This window comes from Ceratotherium simum, chromosome 3 (genome assembly GCF_057802395.1).
Source record: "Ceratotherium simum simum isolate JZ-2026a chromosome 3, ASM5780239v1, whole genome shotgun sequence".
Lineage (NCBI taxonomy): Eukaryota > Metazoa > Chordata > Mammalia > Perissodactyla > Rhinocerotidae > Ceratotherium > Ceratotherium simum.
The window spans coordinates 52,851,504-52,875,432 of record NC_141902.1 but is presented as its reverse complement, the minus strand read 5'-3'; the positions used below and the strand labels follow the sequence as shown (position 1 = coordinate 52,875,432).

At 42.6% G+C, this 23,929-nt stretch overlaps 1 protein-coding gene across 1 annotated transcript in view; it reads right to left on the bottom strand.

Moving 5' to 3' along the window:
• Positions 1–7,432: 7,432 nt before the first annotated feature.
• AQP9 (aquaporin 9) overlaps positions 7,433–23,929 on the bottom strand; it is a 44,305-nt gene continuing 27,808 nt past the window's right edge. Inside the window, exons 3-6 of the mRNA XM_004421625.3 lie at positions 21,343–21,480; positions 19,853–19,971; positions 14,168–14,385; positions 7,433–9,377 (exon numbers count right to left, since the gene is read on the bottom strand). Of these exons, the coding sequence (XP_004421682.1) occupies positions 9,203–9,377; positions 14,168–14,385; positions 19,853–19,971; positions 21,343–21,480 (650 nt within the window). The 3' untranslated portion in view covers positions 7,433–9,202. The remainder of the gene's footprint in view (positions 9,378–14,167; positions 14,386–19,852; positions 19,972–21,342; positions 21,481–23,929) is intronic.

The following is a 23,929-nucleotide window of genomic DNA, read 5'->3' as shown; positions in this document are numbered from 1 at the left end:
GTACAAATCTTTTGTTAGCAATAGTATTATAATATTTTTCCCAGTCTGTGGCTTGCCTGTTCATTTTCTTAATGTCCTTTAATGGGTAGGAGTTTTAAATTTTGTGGAAATCCAATTGATCTATTTTTTATGGTTTTATGTTCTTATATAAGAAATCTTTGCCAACCCCAAAGTTATAAATATATTCTCCCATATTTTTCTCTAGAAGATTTATAGTTTTAATGCTTAAGCTTATGATCTAGCATGATTAATTTTTGTATATTGTGTTACTATTAAGTAGGAGTCAAGGTTTCCTTTTCTTTTAGTTGTTCAATGCCATTTGATGAAAACATTTTCCTTTCTCCATAGAATGGCATAGGCTTCCTTATTGAAAATCAATTTACTGCATAAGTGTGGGTTAAAAGTCCGAATTCTCCGGGCCAGCCTCATGGTATAGTGGTTAATTTTGGCACATTCAGCTTCAGTGGCCCGGGTTCACGGGTGCGGATCCCGGGCGTGCATGGATCTACACCACTCGTCAGCCACACTGTGGAGGCAACCCACATATAAAGCAGAGGAAGATTGGCACAGATGTTAGCTCAGGGCTAATCTTCCTCAGCAAAAATAGTCTGAATTCTCTATTCTGTTTCATTAATCTATTTGTTCCTCCTTATGCTAACAGCACACTGTCCCGATTACCATGGCTTTATAGAAAGTCTTGAAATTAGATAGTATAAGTCCTCCAACTTTGTTCCTCTTTTTCAAGTTTGTTTTGGCTCTTCTAGTTCCTTTGTATTTGCATATACATTTTAGAATCAGCTTGCCAATTTCTATAAAAATGCATGCTGAAATTTTGATTGGAATTGCATTAAATCTGCATTATTTGCATTTAAATGCATTAAATCATTTATTTTTGATAGATATTCAGATAAATATGGTAGCTCCATTAGGCAACTAAGTAATTTGGTTTATCTTTTATCAAAGCCAGACTCTGTCATCCACGAACTAAGCATGGCCCTGTGCAAGTTCTTTGTGCCTGAGTAAATAAAGAGAACTGTCAAAGCTACATCAGTCACATGAATTGGGTTATTTAAGCGTCAGCAAGTTTACACACCTGGATATTTTTCTTCATTAAATTCTTTTATGTTAGCAAAGCAGGGTATACAGCAGAATTTGTAAATAATAATAGAATTAGCTGACATGAAGAGGAAAGGAAACCCCAGGCACTGTGTTAAACGTTTCACACACATTTTCTTAATATTTTCAACAACCCATAAAGAGCAAGTGCTAGTAGCATTCCCATTTTATGGATGCAGAGACTGAGGTTCACAGGGTCACATAGCTATTCAGCAGTAGATGAATTCAATCTGGCTGTCTCTGGAGCCTGATCTCTTGAGCACAAGCCACACAGCCTCCAACCTGTGACCACACAGCTTCCCTTCATGGTCTTGTCCCGAAGGTCAGTGGTTCAGCAACAAAACATCTAATCCCTGCCCTTGGCCCCAGGCTAAGAAGAGGCCCTGATGGGCATTGCATGGTCCTACCTTCCCCTTGATCCATGGAGGTCTTTTGGCTATAACTATATCATCTATTAGATTAGAATCTTATTGTCAGAATATCACCAGACGAGATCAGCCAGCTGAAGGCCATCACAACCCCCTTTCGGTAGAGATGATTTCCTTTATGCAAAGGTGGGAAAGCATTGTGCCACTTTTTTATTAGCTTTTATTTCCAAAGGTTTGAAGTCTTTGGATAAAAAGTATAAATAAATAAATAGAAAGTATCAAAGAAACACTGCTACTACAGGTGATAGTAGCTTAGGAATTTTTAGGTTTTCACTTACCTCCCTCAGCCACAGTGTCTCGCACAGGGCTGCGTGGATGTTAAATATTTGGATTTCTTTTCACAGTGCATTTTAGCTTTTAAAGTGTAAGCATTTTGTGGAGTATGCGTTTTTTGATGTAACAATAATTACTAAAGATCTTTTCCACAATTTCAAGCAAACCCGAGACTTCCTCTTTGCCTAAACATAATTTCACTCCTGGCAGATGGCTACTTTTAGTAAAAGAAGGCAAATGCAATTTCCTCTTGGTATAAAAATGAAAATATTTTGCAAAAATCTTACAGAAGACCCTGATGCAAAGATACCAAACGGAGGTAAACTAGTGCTAGAAAACCCCAGTGTTCTCGGGAGCGATTAGATAGCAGAGGAAATTACCCGGTTTCCTCCTTCACAGATTCCTTGGTTGTTTATGAGAGTTAAAGGACAGTCTCACTGGAAATGTGAACTGTGACTGTATATTTGATACAAATAAGAAATTATTGATAATTATTTTTATGTGTGATGATGGTATTTTGCTTTTTTAAAAGAATCCTTATCTTTTAGTTGCACGTATTAAATATTCCTGAATACAATGATATCATGTCTGGGATTTGCTTCAAAAAATAATCTCAGAGGGGGCTGGCCCCATAGCATAGTGGTTAAGTTTGCCATGCCCTGCTTTGGACGCCCAGGTTCACGGGTTCAGACCCCAGGCACAGACCTACACCACTCGTCAGCCATGCTGTGGTGGTGACCCACATACAAAATAGAGGAAGACTGGCACAGATGTTAGCTCAGGGCTAATCTTCCTCAAGCAAAAAAAAAAAAAAAGAGGAAGATTGGCAACAGATATTAGCTCAGAGAGAATCTTCCTCAGCAGGAAAAAAAAAATCTCTGAGGGAGTAAAGAGAAGCAAAGAGGGGGTACAGATGAAATAGTATTGGCCATGTGTTGACAACTGCTGAAGGCAGATGGAGAGTACATTGTACTATTGTACTCACATTATACTATTTTCGCTACTACTGTATATTTTACAGATCTTCCACAATAAAAAAAAAAAAACAAAGGCAATTCTACTGACCTCTGTTAAACATTGAAAAATAAAATTGAATCCTTAGGTACTTGAAGGATGGTTTCTGGAAGATACATGTAACCAAGGATTATTAAATTTTGGAGAGTGAGAGAAGAGCTTGTAACCAAATTCTGATGTCCTTACTCCACATTTTCAAACGACAGCATATTATAATGACATTAATAATAATAACAACAGCAGCTGCTGCAACAGCAACAGTTCATATTTATTGAATACAAACTATAAGCCTGCAACTGTTTTAAGAGCTTTACATTGTCTATCTCACTATTATTATCCTCACTTGATAGATGAGTAAACTGAGGCTAAGTAACTTGGCTACTGTGCTAGTAAGTAAAGTCCTGAGGAGCCAGGATTTGAACCCAGAGAGTCTGCTTCTATAATCCATTCTTTCATTCATTCAGCAAACATTTATTGAGTGGCTACCATGTTCCAGGCACTGGAGTAGCAGTGGTGAATAAAAGAATGAAAAGTCCTGCCAGCGTGGGGCTTCTATTCCAGGGTGAGGAGACAGACAAAACCCAACGTGCTTAGTAAGTAATATGTGTATTTTAGAGACAGTGGAAGTACTGTAGAAAAAATAAAGCAGAGAAGAGGAGAGGGAGTGACAGGGTTGTCAGAAAGACCTGACTAATATGGTGACATTTGAGCAGAGACCTGAAGGATGTGGGGTAGGGAATTTCAGGCAAGAGAAGCATCATATGCAAAGGCCCTGTGGCAGGAGCTTGCTTGGTGAGTTCAAGGATCAGGACAGAGGCCCCTGTGCCTGGAGCTGAGGACAGACAGGGAGAACAGTAGACGTGTGGCCAGGGAGGTCAGAGTATGTGATGCTTTGATGGCCATTTGGGCTTTTAGTCTGAGTGGGATGGGAGCCACTGCACTGGGGGGTTGAGCAGAAGAGGGACCTTTCCTAAGGTCACTCAGGCTACTGTTTTGATAACAGGCTGCAGAAGGTTAAGCAGAAAAGTAGGGAGCCCAGTTAGGAGGCTCCTCTAAGACCCAGGAGAGATCCTAGTGGCTTAGCTCAGGGCTGTGGGTGGGAAGAGGGCAGATCTGGAATATATTTTGAAGATGGAGCTGACAGAATTTTAATTAATAGCCTTGCTCTTAACCGTGGTGCCACTCTCAAAACATTTATTCACGTTCATAATTGCTTGAATTTAAAAATGAAGACTTGCTGTCAAATAAAACAAAGAACATTTTACCTGCGGGAGACCGTGAGCCTGAGGGAGGGCGTCAGTCTGGGAGGAGGCTCCACGGTGGTGGGAAGCGCGTGGGTGACCAATTTTTCCCCACGTTTACACGGGCTCTCTGCATCCCAGAAAACCCCTGAGTCCCGAGCGAACTGGGATGGTTGGTCACCCTACTCAGACACGTGATTTGCATTCCACCTCTGCCATCTTCGCCCTGGAACTTGCTGCAAATCATTTAGGCCTCTGAGCCTCAGTTTCCTCACCTCTAAAGGGGGACGATAATCTACTTGCTCGGCTAGTCTGAGGGTCTTACGAGATAGTGGATGTGAACGTGCTTTGTAAACTATGAGCAAAAATTATGTGTTAATAATATATATACTACAGGGTCTCTGGAGCGTGTGATGCCAGGCCCCAGGACCTCCCCGCTTCCTTCTCAGGAGGTCAGGAAGCCCCTTTCCTGCTGGGCGCTTGAGAAGGAGGGAGAAGGGCCAAGACGTGGACGATCCCCATGGCCCCAGGCCTGGCCTCTGGAGTATCCCTCACCACCTCCAGGACTCCCACGCTCTCCTCTGTCTCTACCCCTACTGCGGGGCTCAGTCTGCCTTTGGCCTCACTTGCTGAGGCCCTGCAGGCAGGGAGTTGAGGGCCCCGCGGGGGAAGAGGCTGCAGCGTGACCCGGCTCTGGGGCACCAGGGGGCGCGCCAGAGCACGGAAGCGGAAGGCAGCACCCCCTTAGTCATTTAGCACAGAGCCCACGGTGTTTTTAGTAGCCCACGAAAATGTTTTAATGTCTTCTAACACCGTATAAAAAACATATACTCTAGCTTGCCACAGGTGCAGTCATAAAACATAATTTATACATTTCTGTGAAGGAAGCGGCCCACAAAGGTAAAAGTGCTTCAAGTCCACGGAAGACTTAATGTAGCCCTGGAGAGAGAGAGAGAGTCAAAGCATGCTGGGGCAGCATCTCCATCCACACACAGTTCCATGGCTTCTCTCAGCCAATTAGTTCATTTATTTATGTTCAATTTATATGGAGACCTCCTTTTCCTTGGTCTAGAGACAGCGCCTTTTGAATAAGAGCTACTCCCTTTCCAGCCACAAGAAAAAGGTTGAGGGTGGTGGATCAGTCCATCTATCTACCCACCTTATCTATCTACCTCTCTACACATCTACCTACCTATCATGTGTCAGCTATCTACCTATTTCTTTTTACAGAGACTTAGAGAGTCAACACAGGAAGCCTGACCAGGACTACCATTGCTTCTCTCCACACGCTGTGGTTAGTAAACATGTTATCTCAGAGAACTTAAATTCCCAGCTTGAGAATTGATATACAACATCTGTTTGGTGGCTTGGGTAATCCTGTTTAACCTGTCTAATTCATTTATTAAGAAGTCTCTGGAAAATTACCTGAGATTGAACTAACATGGCCTTTGGAAGTTTCTATGCTCGAAACTTTTATAAAAATGTTCATCAACAACTTGTCCCAAATCCTTTATCAGTGGTCTTCAAATTGTGTTCTGAAGGTCCTTCCAACACACACACACACACACACACACACACACACGCACATACGAGTTTCTCTTCAGAGACCCCTCAGCAGCTGCACAGGGGGCGGTATAGGATGATATCACAGGCAGGATGAAGCTGCCTTCCTTCCCTATCCTTCCTCTATTTGTAGCAGCCCTAGTTTACTTGTGGGTGCCACGTAAGGTTTTATTTGAACAATAGGTTCTGTGGCTAAATAAAACTTGTAAACCATTCTCTACAACTGGAAGTTGTAAGTCTTTTTCCATGATGATATTTTCAAGCGCTGACGTACCTTTAAATAAGACGTATGTGTAAGCAATTTAAAGAAAGTAATAATTCTTATCTTCAGGATCAAATTTTTATTTATTTTTTTTTTGTGAGGAGATCAGCCCTATGCTAACATCTGCCAATCCTCCTCTTTTTTGCCAAGGAAGACTGGCCCTGGGCTAACATCCGTGCCCATCTTCCTCCACTTTATATGGGACACCGAAACAGCATGGCTTGCCAAGTGGTGCGTCGGTAGGTGTCCAGGATCTGAACCGGCGAACCCCAGGCCGCCGCAGTGGAGTGCGCGCACTTAACCACTTGCGCCACGGGGCTGGCCCCAAGGATCAGATTTTTAAAGGTGACATTTTTACTCCATTTATCTTGTTCAACAGCTGAATAGTAACTCTGGCTCTTACTGGTTAGAAGAGTCCTACAACCTTTGACATGCTCTGAGATCTCAACTGGTTGGAGAATCAGAGAAATTCTAGTTTTGGCATTAAAATAAATGCTTCTATTAAGTTTTGGGATTGACAAAGAAGAGGAGAGAGGAGGGGTGTTGCAATTCTAGCTTCTAAAGGATCTATTTAACAAATACATGACTTGGCTCTGTTTCATTGACCTCTAACACAGATCATTCAACCTCACAGACCTTCTCTTGGATAAGAACAGGACAGAGGCAAACCCACTTATAAACTGGGGGTGGGGAGGACTTGAGCGTGAGCACCTGGAACAAGAGGAATTTTTTCCATTTTAAAAAACCTTCCTGGGGTTGATTTCCATAAGTGTACATTTCCTCTTCCTAATCCTAGTCGTTAATCACCAAGTAATGTTTAATGAGCACCTGCATGGATCATAGATTCCACAATTCAACCTGAAAACTCAAATTTGGGGTTGCCTCTGCCTCTAATAATTATGAGTCACCCCCCAGGGTCTGCTCCTGACTTGTTTGGGATCTCTGTTGCTGGCAGAACTTGAATCAGGGCAGTGGATTTCAATGTCTTCTGTTACTCCTCTCCTCACCTTTTCTCGAACCTAGGGTCTCTCAACCTCCGCACTATTGACACTTTGTGCTGAATAATTCTGTATTGCGGGGAACCTGTCTTGTGAGTGGTAGGATGTTTAGCGGCATCCCTGACTTCTATCCACTAGATGCCAGTAACACTCCTTCCCCAGTTGTGACAACCAAAAATGTCTCCAGACATTGTCAAATGTCCCCTTGCAAGGGTGGTGCATGGGAGAAGGAAGGGAGCAAACTTGCCTCCTGTTGAGAACCACTGCTCTCTAATCCATGAACATCCCCAAACTGAGAATCCTATCAGGAATTATCTGGCCACCAGAAGACATGGTTCTCAAAGAAACCTTAGACCCAAGTGATTTAACCAAGTCAGTGTTCTCAACCCTGTCTTCACATTAGAATCATCCAGATATTTACAAATCACTAACTGGGCATAAGTGTTTTATAAAAGCTCCCCAGGAGATCTCGGTTTGTAGACAGGCTAGACAACCTCTGAACTAAGTGTACTCAGCAGTCTTAGTATTCATAAAAACTAAAGCAAAACCCACCCAATTTTATTTCAAACAGGAAATATCCAGGTAGTTTCAGAGCAAGAAAACAATTCCATATGTTGGTAGAAAATAGAACATAGGCCACTGGAAACAGTTCATATTTGCTTTTTGTTGTTCTGTTATCGTCACAAAGCAGTTGGGGAATGGAACGCCTCGTTGATGCTGCTCTTTTTCACAGTTTGGCTGGAGGTGCATCACTCCATGTAGAGCAATTTTTCTGGTGTTTGTAACTCACAGAGATGCTTTTGACCAAAGTGTTATCCATTAGAGAACTTCACAGGCAAGAGCCTGACCAAGAGGAAAGTCCTCAAATGGAATGTTTGGGATTGGCAGGGGAGGAAGATCAAGACTTAGCAAGACCAAACGTGGGTTAGGAAGGGAGGCCATTGATAATATTTTCAGCAGTTGAAGAATATGATCAAATCACTCCCTCTTTTCTTTGTTAATGCTTCAGTAACAGCGGGAGTAAAACCAGACAATGAAGGTCTTTATATCTTAGGATCCAGGAGAATTATGTCCAGAAGGTGTACATGTTCTGGCAGCTGCCAATCCCACTTCTTCTGGCCAGCCAGGAAGGGCTGGCCAAGATTCTCAGCCAGTTATTGATCTTCTGGAAGTTGTAGAATGCATTAGACGATGTTCAACTTTCCATGTGACCTTAGGCAACTCAGTTAACTTCCCTGAGATTTTGTTTCCTTATTTGAGAAATGGGCAGCATGGTATTTACTTCAGACAGTCACTATGAGGATTAAATTAGATAATATGTGTGAAAGTGCTTTGTGAATTATAAAGCCCAATAGGTATATTATCTTTCCAGGGACTTTCCATCCTGAAGATTATACTACACCAGGAGCCAATGGCTTTTAGTTCTGGCATCTAAGGCGTGTATAGAATAATGGATGAGTGTAGCCATGGACTTAACTTGTCAAATGTCTGTCCTCAAGTGGGCAATTAGGAAAATACATTTGAGCTAAAAATACAGAGTGATGTATATTTCATGACTGAGGTTATGATTGTATATTAGGTTATTATATACTAAAGACCAGGAAATTAATTGATGCTCTCTAAAATGCAAAGAGCAGGAGATTAGTCTGATAAATGGTTTCCATTAAAAAAATTCCATTTGGTTTCCCAAATTTATCTTGTCTCCTGAGGTTTCTGAGTGCCACAATGTCCTTCTCCTGAGCTGCATTCTACTGCTCTCTATATCCTTAGGTTTGTAGAATATCAAATTTATACAAAAACGGAGGCACAATATAACTAGAGAGTTAACCCATTGTCTCCCTAATTCATGGATATGTAACTGAAACCACTGTTTTGTCTTCCAGTTTAGTCTTGGTTGATACTCAGAATGTAATCTTTGTGAGTATTGAAAACAAAAAGGCTTTTGGTGATACTATTTCATACAGGTGATGCAGCTGAGACCATCCAAATAAGTCCTTGGTCAAGGTTCCGAGTTATTAGTGCTGGCCTGGTGATAAGGGTTCCCACCGAAAGATGAAATAAACAGGGCAGGAGAGAAGGTTGTTTCAGGGGACAGGCAGTCAGTGCTGTTCTAGGGGGAAGCTGGTAGAGAAGAGGTCAGTGTTTTCAAATCTTCACTCAGATGCTTTTCCAAATAGGTGTCCCACTTGGCTGGCAGAGAAAATTGGGTAGATCCTCCCCAGTCTTGTGAAAACACAGACACCTGGATGCTACCTTCCTAAAGAGAACACCAGCTCAGCCCGTTGTAAACCCAGAACTGAGCATGCACTACATTATCACGTTAAGTTCGTATTTCTCTGGTTTGGCCTCAGATTGTTCCGCCTCGAAGTCTGTGTCAGGGTCCGGGTGGTGGATTTCAATGACAAGAATATAGATGAGGCCTCCAATGGCAGCACCAACCAGAGGGCCCACCACAGGAATCCACCAGAAGTTATTTCCAGCCCTGAAATCAAACAAGAAATTAGTGATATAACGCTTGGCTTTCCTTCTGGTATTACTGCTAATTATTCACTAACCAGCTTCTTTCTCATGCTCCTGGCTCCCTTTTAACTCAGCAAGAACTAAATATAAGGGCACTCACTGTAGCTTGGCAACCGTCATCCTAGATTTTCCAGTATACCTGATTTCAGATGATCTATTCCATTGTCTTATTAGTACTTGTGAGAGAATATGTCCCATTTATTTTCCTTTCAGACAATATAGTCCCTGAACCCCTGGTCAAAATTGAGGGCATCTAGGGAAAGTTCAGGTCAAATATTCAGGAATTGCCTTTCCCTCATCCTGAAATAATGAGTCCTGGGCATTATGAATGGAGAGGAGATGTGGAGAGACTCCTGGACATCATTATTCTATAAGGGCAACCATAAAATAAACAATGAGGAAATGTTTGTCAATGAATGAACGAATTAAAAAAACTCAAAGGTGGTTTTATGAACTACTAAATATAATTTAATTCAGTGCTTATTTTTTGAGGTTACAGATTAAAGTTACTCTCTGATAAGGCTTTTGTGCCATGATTCTCTCTCTCTCCAGAAATCTTCAGTGTCAATACATTGTATTAAAGGCATAATTCCTGGAGAAAGCAGGTGCCCTTGTGAATTGTCACCAATCTTTTTCTGGAGACGGGAAATCCATTTAAATAACTCTATAGAAAGGACCATGAATGCTCAGAAGCAAGAAAAACTATACAGTATACTGTTTAAGGATATATAAATTTGAGATAAAATTTTAAAAGCAGGAGAATGATGAACAAAAAAATTTAGGATAACGCGGAGGAGGCAGAGGAATCCGAAGGAGCGCACAGATACGCGAGGATTTCACAGTGTTGTATCGGGGAAGGATGCCTGGCTGTTCTTTTTATCGTTATGCTTAATAACTACACATATGTTCCATGGGTCCTTTTGTTTGTATCAAATTTTGATTACAAAGGATAATAAAGGAAATAAGCACAAAACAAGATGCCTGTCCTAGAATTCGTGAGACCTAGTTCTTATCTCAGCACTGTCTAGAAGGTCTTTGGGCAAGTGTGCCCCTCCCTGAGCTTCGTGCTTCCATCTGCGCGGTGGTCCCTTCCACCTGGGTCATCCAAGCACTGCCTTAGATCAGAAATCTTAGATCGTAAATGCAGGCTCCGGGGAAGAGCGCTGAGATTGAGCACAGCAGCCACCAGATGTCACTCTTACTGCATGGGAGAGAGGTCGCTGCACTCTGCTGTTCTCACAGCGCCCTTTCCCACGCCCCCAAATCCAGATGGACTTTTCGATGAGAGGTACATGGGCTTTAAAGAACTAGGAGCCTTCTCTTCAGGTAAATACATGAAGCAAGTATAAGCCGCGTTATTTGGTCCATAACTTCCTTTCCTCCGTCGCTGTGTTATGGCGAATTTCTCACTGTCATTTAACAGATTAGGATCCAAGATATGTCCTCCAGCACACGTCCTCCTTTCCTGGCTGGACTTTCTTCCTTTTATCAGAGCTGAATGCATTGTGCCAGAGATGTGTCATAAATGGAGGAGCTCAGATATGGTTCCCTGCCTGGCTCAGTCTCATGTGTACACAGGGTCATTTGCACGCTATGATTTTGGGGTTGCCAAGAAAATGTCTGTGTCCATTGCTTAAGGTACCATCATCAGAGATTCATTCCTTTGGATAAACTATTTAAAAAATTAACAACATCTCTGAGATCTTTCATCCATTCAGTCATTAACACCTTAATGTGAATTAGTGGAGAGAACTTGCATAGGAAACATTCTATATTGAAGGGAAAAGCAAGAGTCAGGCAGGGGCCATTGACTCTTGCCCTTGTCAGACCCTCTGGTGCCCACTCCCCCAGTCATCCTCAATGCCTGCCATACAGGGGCAAGTGAGGATCCAAGAATAAGGTAGTCTTGGTTTTATCAGAGATCTTGGCTGTGGATCCAAGCTAGGGTAACTACTGAGATGCTTACCTTGGACAGCAAACATTGATAGGATGGGACACTCTAGGGACACTTTGGAGACCTATCACCCCTCAAAGGTTTTCTTGGGAACTTTCTGTGTGAAGATTACCAGCCAGCCTATCTCTTACCTAACTGGTTTCTGCCCCTTCTACTCTCTCTCTTTTAATCCATTTTATGCAATGATGTCAGGTTAATTTTCCTAAATTGAGGTTGTAAACATGTCAAATTTCTGCCCTAAATCCTTTGCTGTTCCCCATCACTTCTAGAACAGGGAGCATCAAAAACCCAAAATTTTCGTTCTGGGAGTCTAGGTCCTCTATGATCTGACAACAGTTGCCCTTTCCAAACTTCTTCATGCGCCCTTCCAGCTGGACTAGACCACTTGTTATTTTAACAATCGGTCTTCATATACAAGATCCTCTCTTCTTGAAATAACCTCTTTGTTCCCTGTTTAAGTATGTCAAAATGCTATAAAATGGCCCTACTTCCACCCCCATCATTCCTAAATTTGGAAACCTTCTCTCAATTTCTGGAGTTAATCAGTCAAATTTCTTTAATGGCACTTGACAGCTTCAACCTTGTGTAGAAGCCTGTGTTAACCCCTCTGAAATAGAACTTAAATAAAACAGTGAAGGGCAGCAACTGGGTCTTATCATCTTTAGCACAGGGCCTTGAATGAGAGATCAGGTAGCTGTGTGGATGAATAAATGAATGCATGAAGGGAAAAGACTCTTGATGCTAAACAAGGGACATGGAGCTCAGAGTTTGGCATTAGGTTACCCCAGCATTCTCCCACAGACATGGTCTCCCACCATATACTTAACAAAGCAAAGAGAGAATAAGCAAGAACTCTACCTGTTTTAGAACCACCATGACTCTTAGAGCTTTGGGTGAACCACCAAGATGGGCTCAAAGGGAGACCAGATCACCTTGAGGCATCTTTGTTCTAGGGGTCTGTGTGAAGCTAACAGAGGTGACCTGGTGGTGGAGGCAGTGGTCTCCTAGAGTGAAGCTCAGGAAGATGAGATTAAAGGAAACTCATGGGCTAATTCTAGCCTCTGGGAAGAAGGAGATCTTTCGGACATATGTTTTTGATTCTCCATTGGAAGACTACAAAGGATCCTTCATAGTTGGTGACATTTTGTTCAATCTTTTCATGTTCTAGTGGTGATCATTCTGGAACAGAGCTCCCCAACCGTGCACTCTTGAACATTTTTGGCCAAATAATTCTTTGTTGTGGGGATCTGTCCTGGGTACTGTAGGATGCTTAGCAGTATCCCTGACCTTTACCCACTAGATGCCAGTAACAACTTCTGCCTCCACCGTCCCCAGTTGTGACAACCAAAAATGCCTCCAGACAAATGTCCCTGGGGACAAAATTGCCTCTAGTTGAGAGACATTGCTCTAGAAAATTCATTGTATTGCTAGTTTCTTAAAGATAGGGAATGTTGCTTGATCTTCTTTGTATCCTCATCTCCTAGGACATGTCTGGCACATAGCACTTACCCATTCTTTGATTCAGTAACTTTTATTGGGACTTTCTGTGTGCCAAGCCCCATTCTACTCATGGTGGATACAACAGTGAAAAGCTGTCAAGGTCCCCATCCTCATGATGCTTACACTCTAGGGCTTTCAATGCTGTCTGTAATCTGAGTGGTGTCAGTTATTTTAATAGTTTGTTTTTCTTACTGGTGAAAGCAATGCAAACTCTTCCTTAAATAAGTCATCATATGTGTCTGACTATACGTGCTGATCAGCATTTAGGGACACTCAAGTCTTTTGTTCTCACAGCAAACATTAAAATTTGCTCACATATGTTTTTCCTACTTCTCTTTCTCCACGTTAGAGCCCTGTGAGTTCCCTTCTGGGATGCAGGAATGGATGCAGTGAATGGATGGGACGGGCCACTGTGACTTTATGAGGAGAACATGGGAAGGAAATAATGGGCAAAGTTTGTCCTGTGAGCTTGGTACCAACTTGGTACCAACTTGGTACCAAGTTGGCATATTTCCTCAGCACATTCTGAGGTGGAAAGCATGGGGTCTTGCCATTTCCTGTGCACAGACTGTCTTTTATATCTGTTCTGCCAGGAATCTCTTACTCATACCTCAAGACCCAAGCCAGCTCTCACTTCTTTGGTGGTGCCTTCTCTGACTTCCCCAGGCAGAGCTAGACACTCCCGTGTCTGTGTTCCCTCAGCACTTTGTTTTAGGGGTTGCTAGATCACTTATTACATTGCTCAAGGCTAGTGTCTTAGCTGAGTTTGAAATTGCCTTACGTAGCACAGTGACTATAGTATAGACAATACTCAATGAAGATCTGTTGAATAGTGAATGAATGAATGAAGCATAACTAGCCTGGCTCACTAGAAAGAGCCCTGTAGTAGTATCAGATGTAAATTCCAGTCTTAACTTTGTCATAAAGTGAACCTGTAGACAAGTTATACAACTAAAATATTCACATAAAACCATATACCAACTGAGGAATCATTATTATTATATAGGACAGGCCTATCCCTTTTGAGTTTACTTAGAGCCTCTGTCTCTTTGTCTCTCTCTCTTTCACTGTCTTTCTGTATCTGTGTCTGTCTCTCTATTTCTTCATCTTTCCCTCTCTCGTACACACCCCCTGCCCTAAATCACCAATCACCAGTGAAAAGTTTCACGCTGATGACCAGAGTATGCACTTCACCTCCATCCTCCCACCTGAACTCTCCTGGATCTCCAAGTCAAAGCACAGCTCTCCCTGATAAGGCGAAGAATGAATCTTTCTCTCCTCCCACCGTTGTTACTTACGTGAAGACCTCAAACCCCCATCCTGCCAAAGCAGTGAAAAATCTGGGACCCAGGTCTCGAGCCGGGTTCATGGCACAGCCACTGTTCAGTCCCAAAGAGGAAGCAATGACGACAATCAGGAGGCCGATGACAATGGGCTCTAGGCCTTTGGGGACTCCCATGTTTCTGGAGTCAAAAATGGCGAAGATGATCATGAGGAGGAACATGGTGGCCACTACCTGGAGAGGGAGAAAATGTGCAAGGGGTTAGCTGATAGTCTGCCCACTTGCCCACCTCAGAATTCACTCCTTCTCGTTAAAACAAACCTAGTAATAACTAACATACACTGGGTGAGGACACTGTGCCAGGCACTCTTCTTATCACAGCAATCCTAGACGTGGTGCTAATAGCACCCTCCTTTACAGATTAGTTACCTACCCAAGGCCACACACTTAGTCAGTGGCAGGCAGGTATGGACCCAGAGGGTTCAGCTCTGGAGACTGGTAGCTTGACTATGCTGTCCTGCTAGCTACTACCCAGTTAAACAGAAAGGCAAGCTGCAGGCTGGAGAAATGAATCAAGGGGTTCATTCAAATTGGCGAGAAAAGCAATGTCAGACATCAACAGATAAACAGCCAAAGGAAACAAACTGAAAATTCATAAAAGAAAAATAGAATTAAGAAACAAATAATTGAGAAAAACTGATTTGTAATGAAAAAATGCAAACAATACCAAAGTTAGGGAAATGATACCAGTTCTCTCAGGCTTTTCTAGCAGAACTAAACACATACCACACTTCCGAAAGGAAATTCAGCAGTAATTTATCAATATGCATTAAAAAAAAAAACACATAAAGTAATTTATTCAATTTGACCCAGCTGGATATTTGAGAACCATTCCATAGAAATAATCTAAAATATGGAAAAATCATAAAACAAACGTGTTCACTTATGAATTATTTATAGTACTGAAGATCTGGAAGCCACTTAAGTACACATCAATAGAGAAATGGCTAACTAAATTATGGAGTGCCCATTTTATAGGCTATTATATGGCATTAAAACAATAAAAAAGCTATGGGGTCACATTTAAAAGTGCTTATGATATTAAGTGAAAAATTATATGTGCATTATATTTTACATGTAAGCACACACGTAAAAGAAAAAGTGTAAGAGAATATACACATAATGATAATAGGTATTCTGAAGTGGTGGGTTATAGGTGGTGTTTTCCCCACTCTCTATTTTCTAAACATTCCAAACTATTATTTTACTTTAACAGCTAAATGATAGCTACTATTTACTGAAAACTGACTATGTACCAGGTTCTTCATAGGCTTTTTCTCATTAGGACTTCATAACAATTTGTGAGATAAGTCGTATTATTATTGTAGGTTTACAGGTGAGGACATCTGAGTAGAAAGAGGTTAAGAAACTTGCCCAAGGGCACACAGCCCATAAGCAGAAGAGTCAGAATGAGAACAAGGCAACTTCATCATTTCATCTGCTTTCCAAAATGATAAGACAGAAAGAATTTGTATTCAAAGAGAGGTGTTCTCCCAAGACCTCTTTTCTCTGAAAAGCCTTTCCCCACCCTCCCAGGCAGAGTAGAAGCTTCCTTCTCTGGGCTTCCATTGCATTCTGAGTTGGCTTCTATCACAGCCCTTAGCACCCTGTAAGACAGTGATCTGTTTACTTGTCAGATTAAGCACCAGCCCTGAACTCCTTGAAGAAGGAACAACATGGAGTTTACCTGGCTCAGCAGATGCCAATAAATATTTAACAGCTGAAACAATGATTGTTTATTAATTACATTATGGAATATGCTTGGACAATATTTAGAGCTAAACAATTTAGTGATCTTGAGATAAGGTGACCCAGAAATATGGCTGTGGTGGTCAAGTGTTCTGTTGGGTGTCCACTGACTGATAATTGCCACTTTCCAAGACTCCCCTGAAAGCCTAAAGAATACAGAGCCTTCAGGAATTGCTAATGGTTGGAGCACCAGGGTTTTCTAACATTTATTTTCTCTACTTAGCTACGTATAATATCTGGCTTAAAACCATGGTCTTTAGAGAAACGGCAACCCACTTTGAGATAAGCACACAGTGAGGAGAGCTGAGGAGATGATATGTGGATGAACATCAGGCAAGACATGCTAACCCTCAGTGAGGTTGAACCTCCACTGACCAGAAGACCGAGCAATTTCCTTGTGACTGAGACACCTGGTGAAACATCCTGAGAATAGGAATTGGGAGAACACGTAAAATTCTACAAGATTCCATTAGAAGAACAAAGTTGGGAGGAAGGGAGAAAGAGAAGGAGGGAGAAAGGGCTGACCAAAGGTAGAAAAATGACTATTTGTTGACTGACTACTATGCGCTGGGGATTTTATTGCCATGGTGTATTACTCAGGTATTATTGATGCCATTTATCAGAAGACTGAACTGAGGTTTCAGAAGATTCTGAGTAACTTGTGCAAGGGCAAATGCATGGGAAGAGTCAGGGCTGGGACCAGGCTCCTGGAACACTGCAGAATTCTAAGGCAGGCTCGTGCCATTCTCTTGCCCTTGGAGTGACCCTGTGTCAGGGATGTCCTGGGGCCTGCTAATTATCTGGAGGGGAAAGAAGGAGAAGAGCATTGCTCCAGGACTTAGTGGAGAAGGGCTGTCTCTGGCAGAAAGTATATGGGGCTGGAGTCTTCACTTGCTCCTCACATTCTCAGAACAGCCTGAGAGTATAGGGAGGTGACTGTGGGTCCAAATCACAAGAAACAAAGTCATAGTCCTTTTCTCCGAGGTTTGAGAGAGAAAGTCACATTCTTTCTCTCTTACCTCCAATGGAAAGGACTTGAGTTCACATGAGAAATCACTAAGGGTCCTTCAACAGCCCTTGACTCCAATCCTATCTTCTTCATTATAAGATAAATTGGGCCTGAATCTAATGGAAAATAGGATCCCTGAGAAACCTGTAACTCTTACCCAACCCCAAAGTCCATTCTGAGGCACCCCCTGGGGCCCTTATTGACTCAGAAAATACGCAGCTAATTGCTCTAATCAATGTGTGCATGTAAGGGTTGACAGTTACCACCCTCCCTGTCCTTCCCGACCTGCCTAGGAGAACAGACTCCCGGCACTTTGAAGCTAGACTAAATCACCTGGTCAATCTCTCTCTGTCTCTCTCTCTCTCTCTCTCTCTCTCTCTCTCAGTAGAGACCGATGCCCAGCTAAGGAACCCCACCATCTTGCCTTCAGTGATGTCTTTCCCCCTCCTCCTAACCTTCCCTCCTCACATCTTTTTTTGCGTTGCTGTCCCAAGTTTATGAAACAACTACCCTCCTGCCCCATTCCTTCAAAGGGCACCAGTTTTTCCAAGTTTCCCACTGGCTAATCTAGTCTCCAAGTTGGAAAAACACCTTAAAGGTGACGTATCCCACACTGTCTTCCATCTGGTGTTAGAATCTCCTCGAGAATCTCCCCATTCCCACTTTCTACCCCTAGAGGTTACCCAGACAAGCCTCCAAACCTCTAGTGACTGTTGTCCTGGGGAAACAGGGTCTATATTTAGCCCAGCCCCAATTGCTAGAAAAGTCTTTCTTTTATTGAATGTAAATTTATCTCACCATAATTTCATTTATTTATGGACTCATCATTTAATAAATATTTATTGAGTATTTATTATGTACCAAGCATTGTACTTCCACCAAATCTCCATGGGGGGCACATACACCAAGTTTTTGCACTTGACAGCCCTTCAAATCTTTGAAAGCTACTATCGTATCCCATCCCATCCATCCCCCCAACTCCCTTACACACACACCTTCTCCTGAGCAAACATCCCCATTCTCCACTCATTGCTGGGTGACATCATTACCTTTTTGGTTCCTCTCCTTTGGTTGCATGCTCCGTAGAAGTGTGACATTTGGAAATGAGTTTAATACTCCCAGGATAGAGTAGAGGAAGACCCTCAACTACTTCATTTGAATACTGTGCTCTATTTTTGCAGATTATGATAACATTCCTTTTTCTAGCAGCTACATCTCTCTGTATCTTTTCCACTGAAACTTTTTCTATCATCCCATCTTTGTTCCAAATTACTAATGTGGCCCTTAGAGTTCACTTTCTTGTCTAATTATATTCAGTTTTGCATTGTTCCTCTTGTTCTTATATGATCATTTTGTTCTTCAACTAGATTCTAAATCCTGGGCAGATTCTATTTACAATGCATTTTCTTCATATTATTCATTTTATCCTTACAAGTAATCTGATAAGTCCTAATATTATCCCCATTTCACAAATGAAAAACCTGAGACGCTAAAAGTCCAGTAATTTACTGAAGTTACACAGGGAGTTGTGGGCAGGACTCTTATTTTAATTCAGGCACTCAGACTCTAAATCTTGGATCTTTACAGCTCACATTTACTTCTCCCTCAAGCTCCAGACACAGGGCTGAGCACATAAAGAGTGCTCTATGAAAACTTGTTGCCTGTTTGGTTTATTGATCAAAAATCTGAAGACATAGTTTCTTCATCCATCTGTTAAATGGAGATAAGCAGAGTTGGCAAACTGGAAGATCCATTTTATACACATGCCCACTCTAACCTGCCCCACTGTATAAGTGCTAATCACAAGAGAAGATCTTAGAGTTGCTGGAGAAGATGACCGTCCTTCCTCCCTCCCTCCCTCCCTCCCTTCCTGCCTTCCTTCTTTTGCCTTAACCAAGCAGCCTTCCTGGGATACAGTAAGGGAGGAAGAGTCTGTTGGGTTGACAATGTTGATCCTGCCACAAACTGACTAGAATCATTGTGCTATTGGCTATACTACAAATGCTTAGATACAGTTTGTTTAAATGTCAGTAAAGCAGAGACACTTCTGTCTACCTTGAGAGTTTGGATAAACCTGTGCACATGGGGAGACACAGAGAACCCATGATACTCCAGCCTCAATGATCACACTCCACAGTCCTTGAACTGAGATCAAAACGTCTTTTCTGGTGGCCTCCACATTTAGGTAATGTGCACAAAAGATGCAATAATAGTGAAGCAAACCCCATTTGCCCCTACAGCAGTTGAAATATCCACTCTTTTCTAGACCTCAACTGATGTAAAACAAGTATTAAAAAAGAGACAACAGGCCCAAAATGGGGTCACTTGTGCTAAGCCCAAGACTTCATACCTAACCTAAATGTAGTTTTAGCCTTTCCCAGGAATGTGAACCTCACCAGTCAGTCTGGAATTATCTGGTCAGCACTAGTGAGGTAATCTGCCTGACAGACCCCTGTCGCCCTCAAAGGAAGGTGACCTTGCCTATGACAATTCACTCTTCACTAGTAACTTCCTTGTTCCACCTCCTTCCGCCTATAAAGCCTTCCATTTTGTACAGCTCTTTGGACCTCTTTTATATTTGCTAGCTAGGATTCTGCCCAATTCATGAATCGTTGAATAAAGCCAATAAGATCTTTAAAATTTGCTCACTTGAATTTTTTTTTTAACACAAGTGTATGTATTAAAGAGGAAGCAGAAAACTTTCTTAACGGTGTCAATTTCAGCAAAGGCAATATTTGTCAAGAAAGCTTGGGTTATGCCTAGCGACCTCTGACTTTGGAAACACAGCCTTTCCTTTCTGAAAGGCCTGCAATGCCCCTTTGCATTCCCCTCTTAGATTATGTCTTTTCATCAAAGTTAGATCTATGTTGAATGTACACTTACTTGATCTGCAAATGCATTCGCCAGAGACAAATATGGAGATGGATATGTTGCAAAAATGTGTGCTGTTGCATTTTCTCCCACGATGAGCAGTTTTCCACCAGCAAAGGACATAAGTCCATCTACGGAAGACAGAGCTCTGGCATGTTAGCGTACTCTGGGAAGGAAAGAGGGACACGTGTGCCAGGTCTTGCGCTAAAGAACCGCAGTCAAATACTCAGGTTCAGTGTGGCAGATCCATATCATTTGCCTCTCTTCGCTTCATAGTATGGTAGTTTTAGAAATGCCCAGAGAAATCCCAGGATGGTGGGTCAAAGGTAGAAAGCCCTGGCTGCCCTTGATGGTTCACTCTAAACTTGAGCCAGATCCTTAGCCAGTGAGTCCTGGGAACCAATCTTCTTTTGGGGGAATTCTTGGAATTTTTGAGATTGACTGAAAGCCAAAGTGGAGCTTGGACTTACTTTAGGCAGAATTCCCAGAGGGTTCTCAGTAACCCCTAACACCAGTCCAGAATTTGAGCGTGTCATGGTACAGTGCAGATGACCTTAGGGCAAGGAAGACAGCAGTCCCCCACATAGCCAGTGCTGACCCCAAGTCTCTCTTGCCACAGCAGCTGGCTTTCTGAGTCTCTGGTCTGGTCTTGAATTCCCCTGTAGTCTTCTTAGGCTCTAATTCTCAGAAAGACACTGTGGGAAGAGGCCTCTTTCCACAATGTATTTCTTTAAGGCTTGGTTCATAAATTCTAGCTCCTAAGCCCTTCAGTTTGAGAAGTCATTGTGTATTGAGACTTACCTTGGGTTAGCCAGAAGGAACTACCTTAACAGTTGATTTCATGGAACGCCAAGATTTTTAGTTTGAAGGGCCTTGGAAGTCATCTAGTTCAATTTCCTCATTTTCCAGAGGAGGAAACCAATAAGGTCAGATGACTTATTTAAATCACACAGCTACTTATTTAGTTCACACAGAACCAAAGTCTGGGTCTTTGATTGTCGGGACAGTGTTTTGCCCCCAGGACTGTTGCAGAACAGAAGCCCTGGCTGTTGGACAGAAGGGGGAAGAGGTTCCCCACATAGCCCGTTTCTCTGCTGGGCCTCTTCCTTCGAAGACTATGTTCTACATTCCTTCTCTAAATACTTACTCGTCATAGCCTTTGCCACCAGTCAAAGCCTCCTCTCTCAGCCAAATAAGAGAAAGCCACTGGCCTATTGCTTATTTTGTATATGTTCACACTGTAGTCCTGGTTTGGCCTAAAGATAGACTTCCTTTAAGTTCTGCTACCCATTTAAGTTGTGACCATTTTCATTAAGAGGTTTCATGAACTTACCCTAAGGATAACGTTGGCCCTATTATTTAGAAACTAGAACTCTTAGAACTGTCTATGAATTGTAGAATTCTTCTTTTCTTGCCTTATCTCACTTCTTCCTACCAAGTAATTCTGACTTTCAAATTATGCCCAGCTCTCCCTAACCTCCGGACTCAGGGGCCCTACTCACCATAGTAAATGCCAAAGAGAGTTGCTGCCCCTGCAAAAGCCCCCAAGAACTGGGCTCCCACATAAAAAGGAAATTTGTACCATTTCATCCTTCCAAAGAGACACATTGCAAAAGTCACAGCCGGGTTTATGTGGCCACCTGCAAGGAAGAAAAGATGATTAGTAATGTCAGAGGGCAGGCCAGGGAGAATTATTATGAAGAAAACCTTACGTAGATACCTCAGCAGAACTCAGTCTTCTAGGTAGAGAGCTGTACGTGAGGAGACAGAGGCTTGTATGTGGGTGTGTTTGAGTGGGCAGGAAGGGAGGGCCAATAATCTTCATGGCATCATTAAACATTGTTTAGGAAGTTTAGTCTTCTGAAAAGGGAGTCAGACATAGAAAGAAACTTGTACTCAAGTGGTTCATTTTCTTACTCTCTTTCTTTCTTTATCTATCTGTCTGTCTATCTGTCTATCTATCTATCTATCTATCTATCTCTCTAATCTATCTATCTATCATCTATCTACTGGGTTTTATCGATCTATAAAGCAATAACCCCAAAGAGATTGATGTAAATTGTTAATTTCAATATATATTTTTTAAAGTCACTAGCAGTTCCTTAGTCCATGTCCAGAGGACATAAAAACAATCTTAGGACTGAAAAGAGACGCCTCTTTAAGGGGGAATGATCCTTGGTAGGTGGGCTGTGCCTCTCACTGGGGTAAGCGGCTCAGTTTATTTTGAGGTGATCACAGTGTCTGAGTGGATTCTCCACAATTCCTCTGCATAAACAGTGTATTTTTCTCACATCCAGAAATGTAGCAACACTTCCATCACCCCAACCTCATCTATGGCTAGAGAAATCAGCCTCTTTGATTCTCATGTAGCCACAAGATCAGATAGAGGGTTTGCTCTGTGGTAGGTCACTAACATCCCCAGCTGGCTTGGCTAGTAACAACAATATGGATTGAACACTTGGCAGACGCCATCACTGGGGTATTACATGCACTTAATCCTTGTAAGAACCCAGCGAGATGAGTTCTACTCCAGTTAACTGGTGAGGAAACTGAGGCACAGAAGAAAGCTATGCTTTTCTTGAGTCTCTAAGCCATAGTGGGTTTGTAGCTGCGAGGTTCTGGCTGCTGGCAAAACCACAAGAATCCTTTCTTCCCCTGCTCCTGCCACTCAGGGGCTTATATGAGCGAGAAAATTCCAATATATCAAAGCATAAATGACTTCCTGAAGCCTTACAAACAGGTCAACTGTTTTGTTTTACTTTTAAATCCAAGAGAGCCACAATTCTGGTGACTAGCAGGAGTGTGGCTTACAAGGAAAGCTGGAAACAGGGGTTAGGAGAAGGGAGCATACACGGTGGTGGAAAGTTCCTGAAGTCAGCCCTGTTCCTATGCACCCAAAGGATGGTTGGAGAGCAGCCACAACCTAGCCAGTCCAGAGGGACCCATTGTGAAAGGACAAGGGGACATAAGAAATCACCTCCTCAGAGATACCTCCCCTCATGCAAGTTCACCAATCTAAGAGTTATTTGTTTAGCAAGCTCCTGTTCCGAAATAAAACTTCCTGTAGATAGGTTTATGCTTTTGAGCCCCTCATAAGCACCCTGAGGCAGGAACTATTATTCACCTTGGACTTCACCTGTTGCAAGGCCCTTCATAGGTGTTCAAGATTTGAAAGTTGAAGAAATAAGTAGTCAGAGGCCTTTATTCAGAGAGCTCAGACTACAAAGATCTACAGAGAGAGAAAGTTGTTTGGGCGTCACAGAGGGTGTGTCTGTGAGGGTGCTTTGCAAAGCAATGAGGAAAATTTCTCCTTGCAGAGATGAATGGTCGCCCTGGCTTAGTGGAAGGAAAAGGCAGAGCAGTGTAGTGGAAAGAACATGAGTGCTGGAGTCAGAGGGGTGCACTTGGCCCTTGTCTCAGCCCAGCCAAGGTTGTTGTGAAGATCAGCTTATTTACATAAAGAGCCCGGGGGTGCAACCAGAGTCAAGGAGGCCTGAGATGAAAGCCTTATGTGAGCAGGGTGAACATTTTCAAGGTTCTCTTCTGGACAAGTCCCCTCCTCCCCACTACCTACAGACGATTCTGTGATGGAGCTAACCTTAGTATTTTATTTGTCATTAAGCAAAGCTATTTTGCTTTTCCAGGGAATTTGTATTACTTATGAAATGCTACATCAAAAGCAACCACCATAGTCTAGGTATGAGTATGCAGTGTAAACACTTCGTGGGGGACGCCACACAATTAGGGCACTGTGGGTTCTGATTGGCGGGTTGGATTGCCAGCCCACTGGCATGTTCGCAAGGGAGCCAGGTGCAGTAACTTCCCTGCAGTCAGGGCATGTTTTATAGCTCAAAACCACAAGTCAGCTGACCTCACCAGTCTGTGACCACAAAATGGGATCCCATTTATGTTTATGCCCGATATACGTTAGTTGTTTTTGGAATCCTCAAAGAGGGCCTCACATGTGCCCACAAACCAGTATCCTAGCTGCAGCCACCATGAGAAAGTCGCCTCCCACCCACAGTCTTTCTCTCCTATTCCTGTGGCTGCTGAAGCCAATACTGACGTTGGTGTGGATGTCATCGGTGG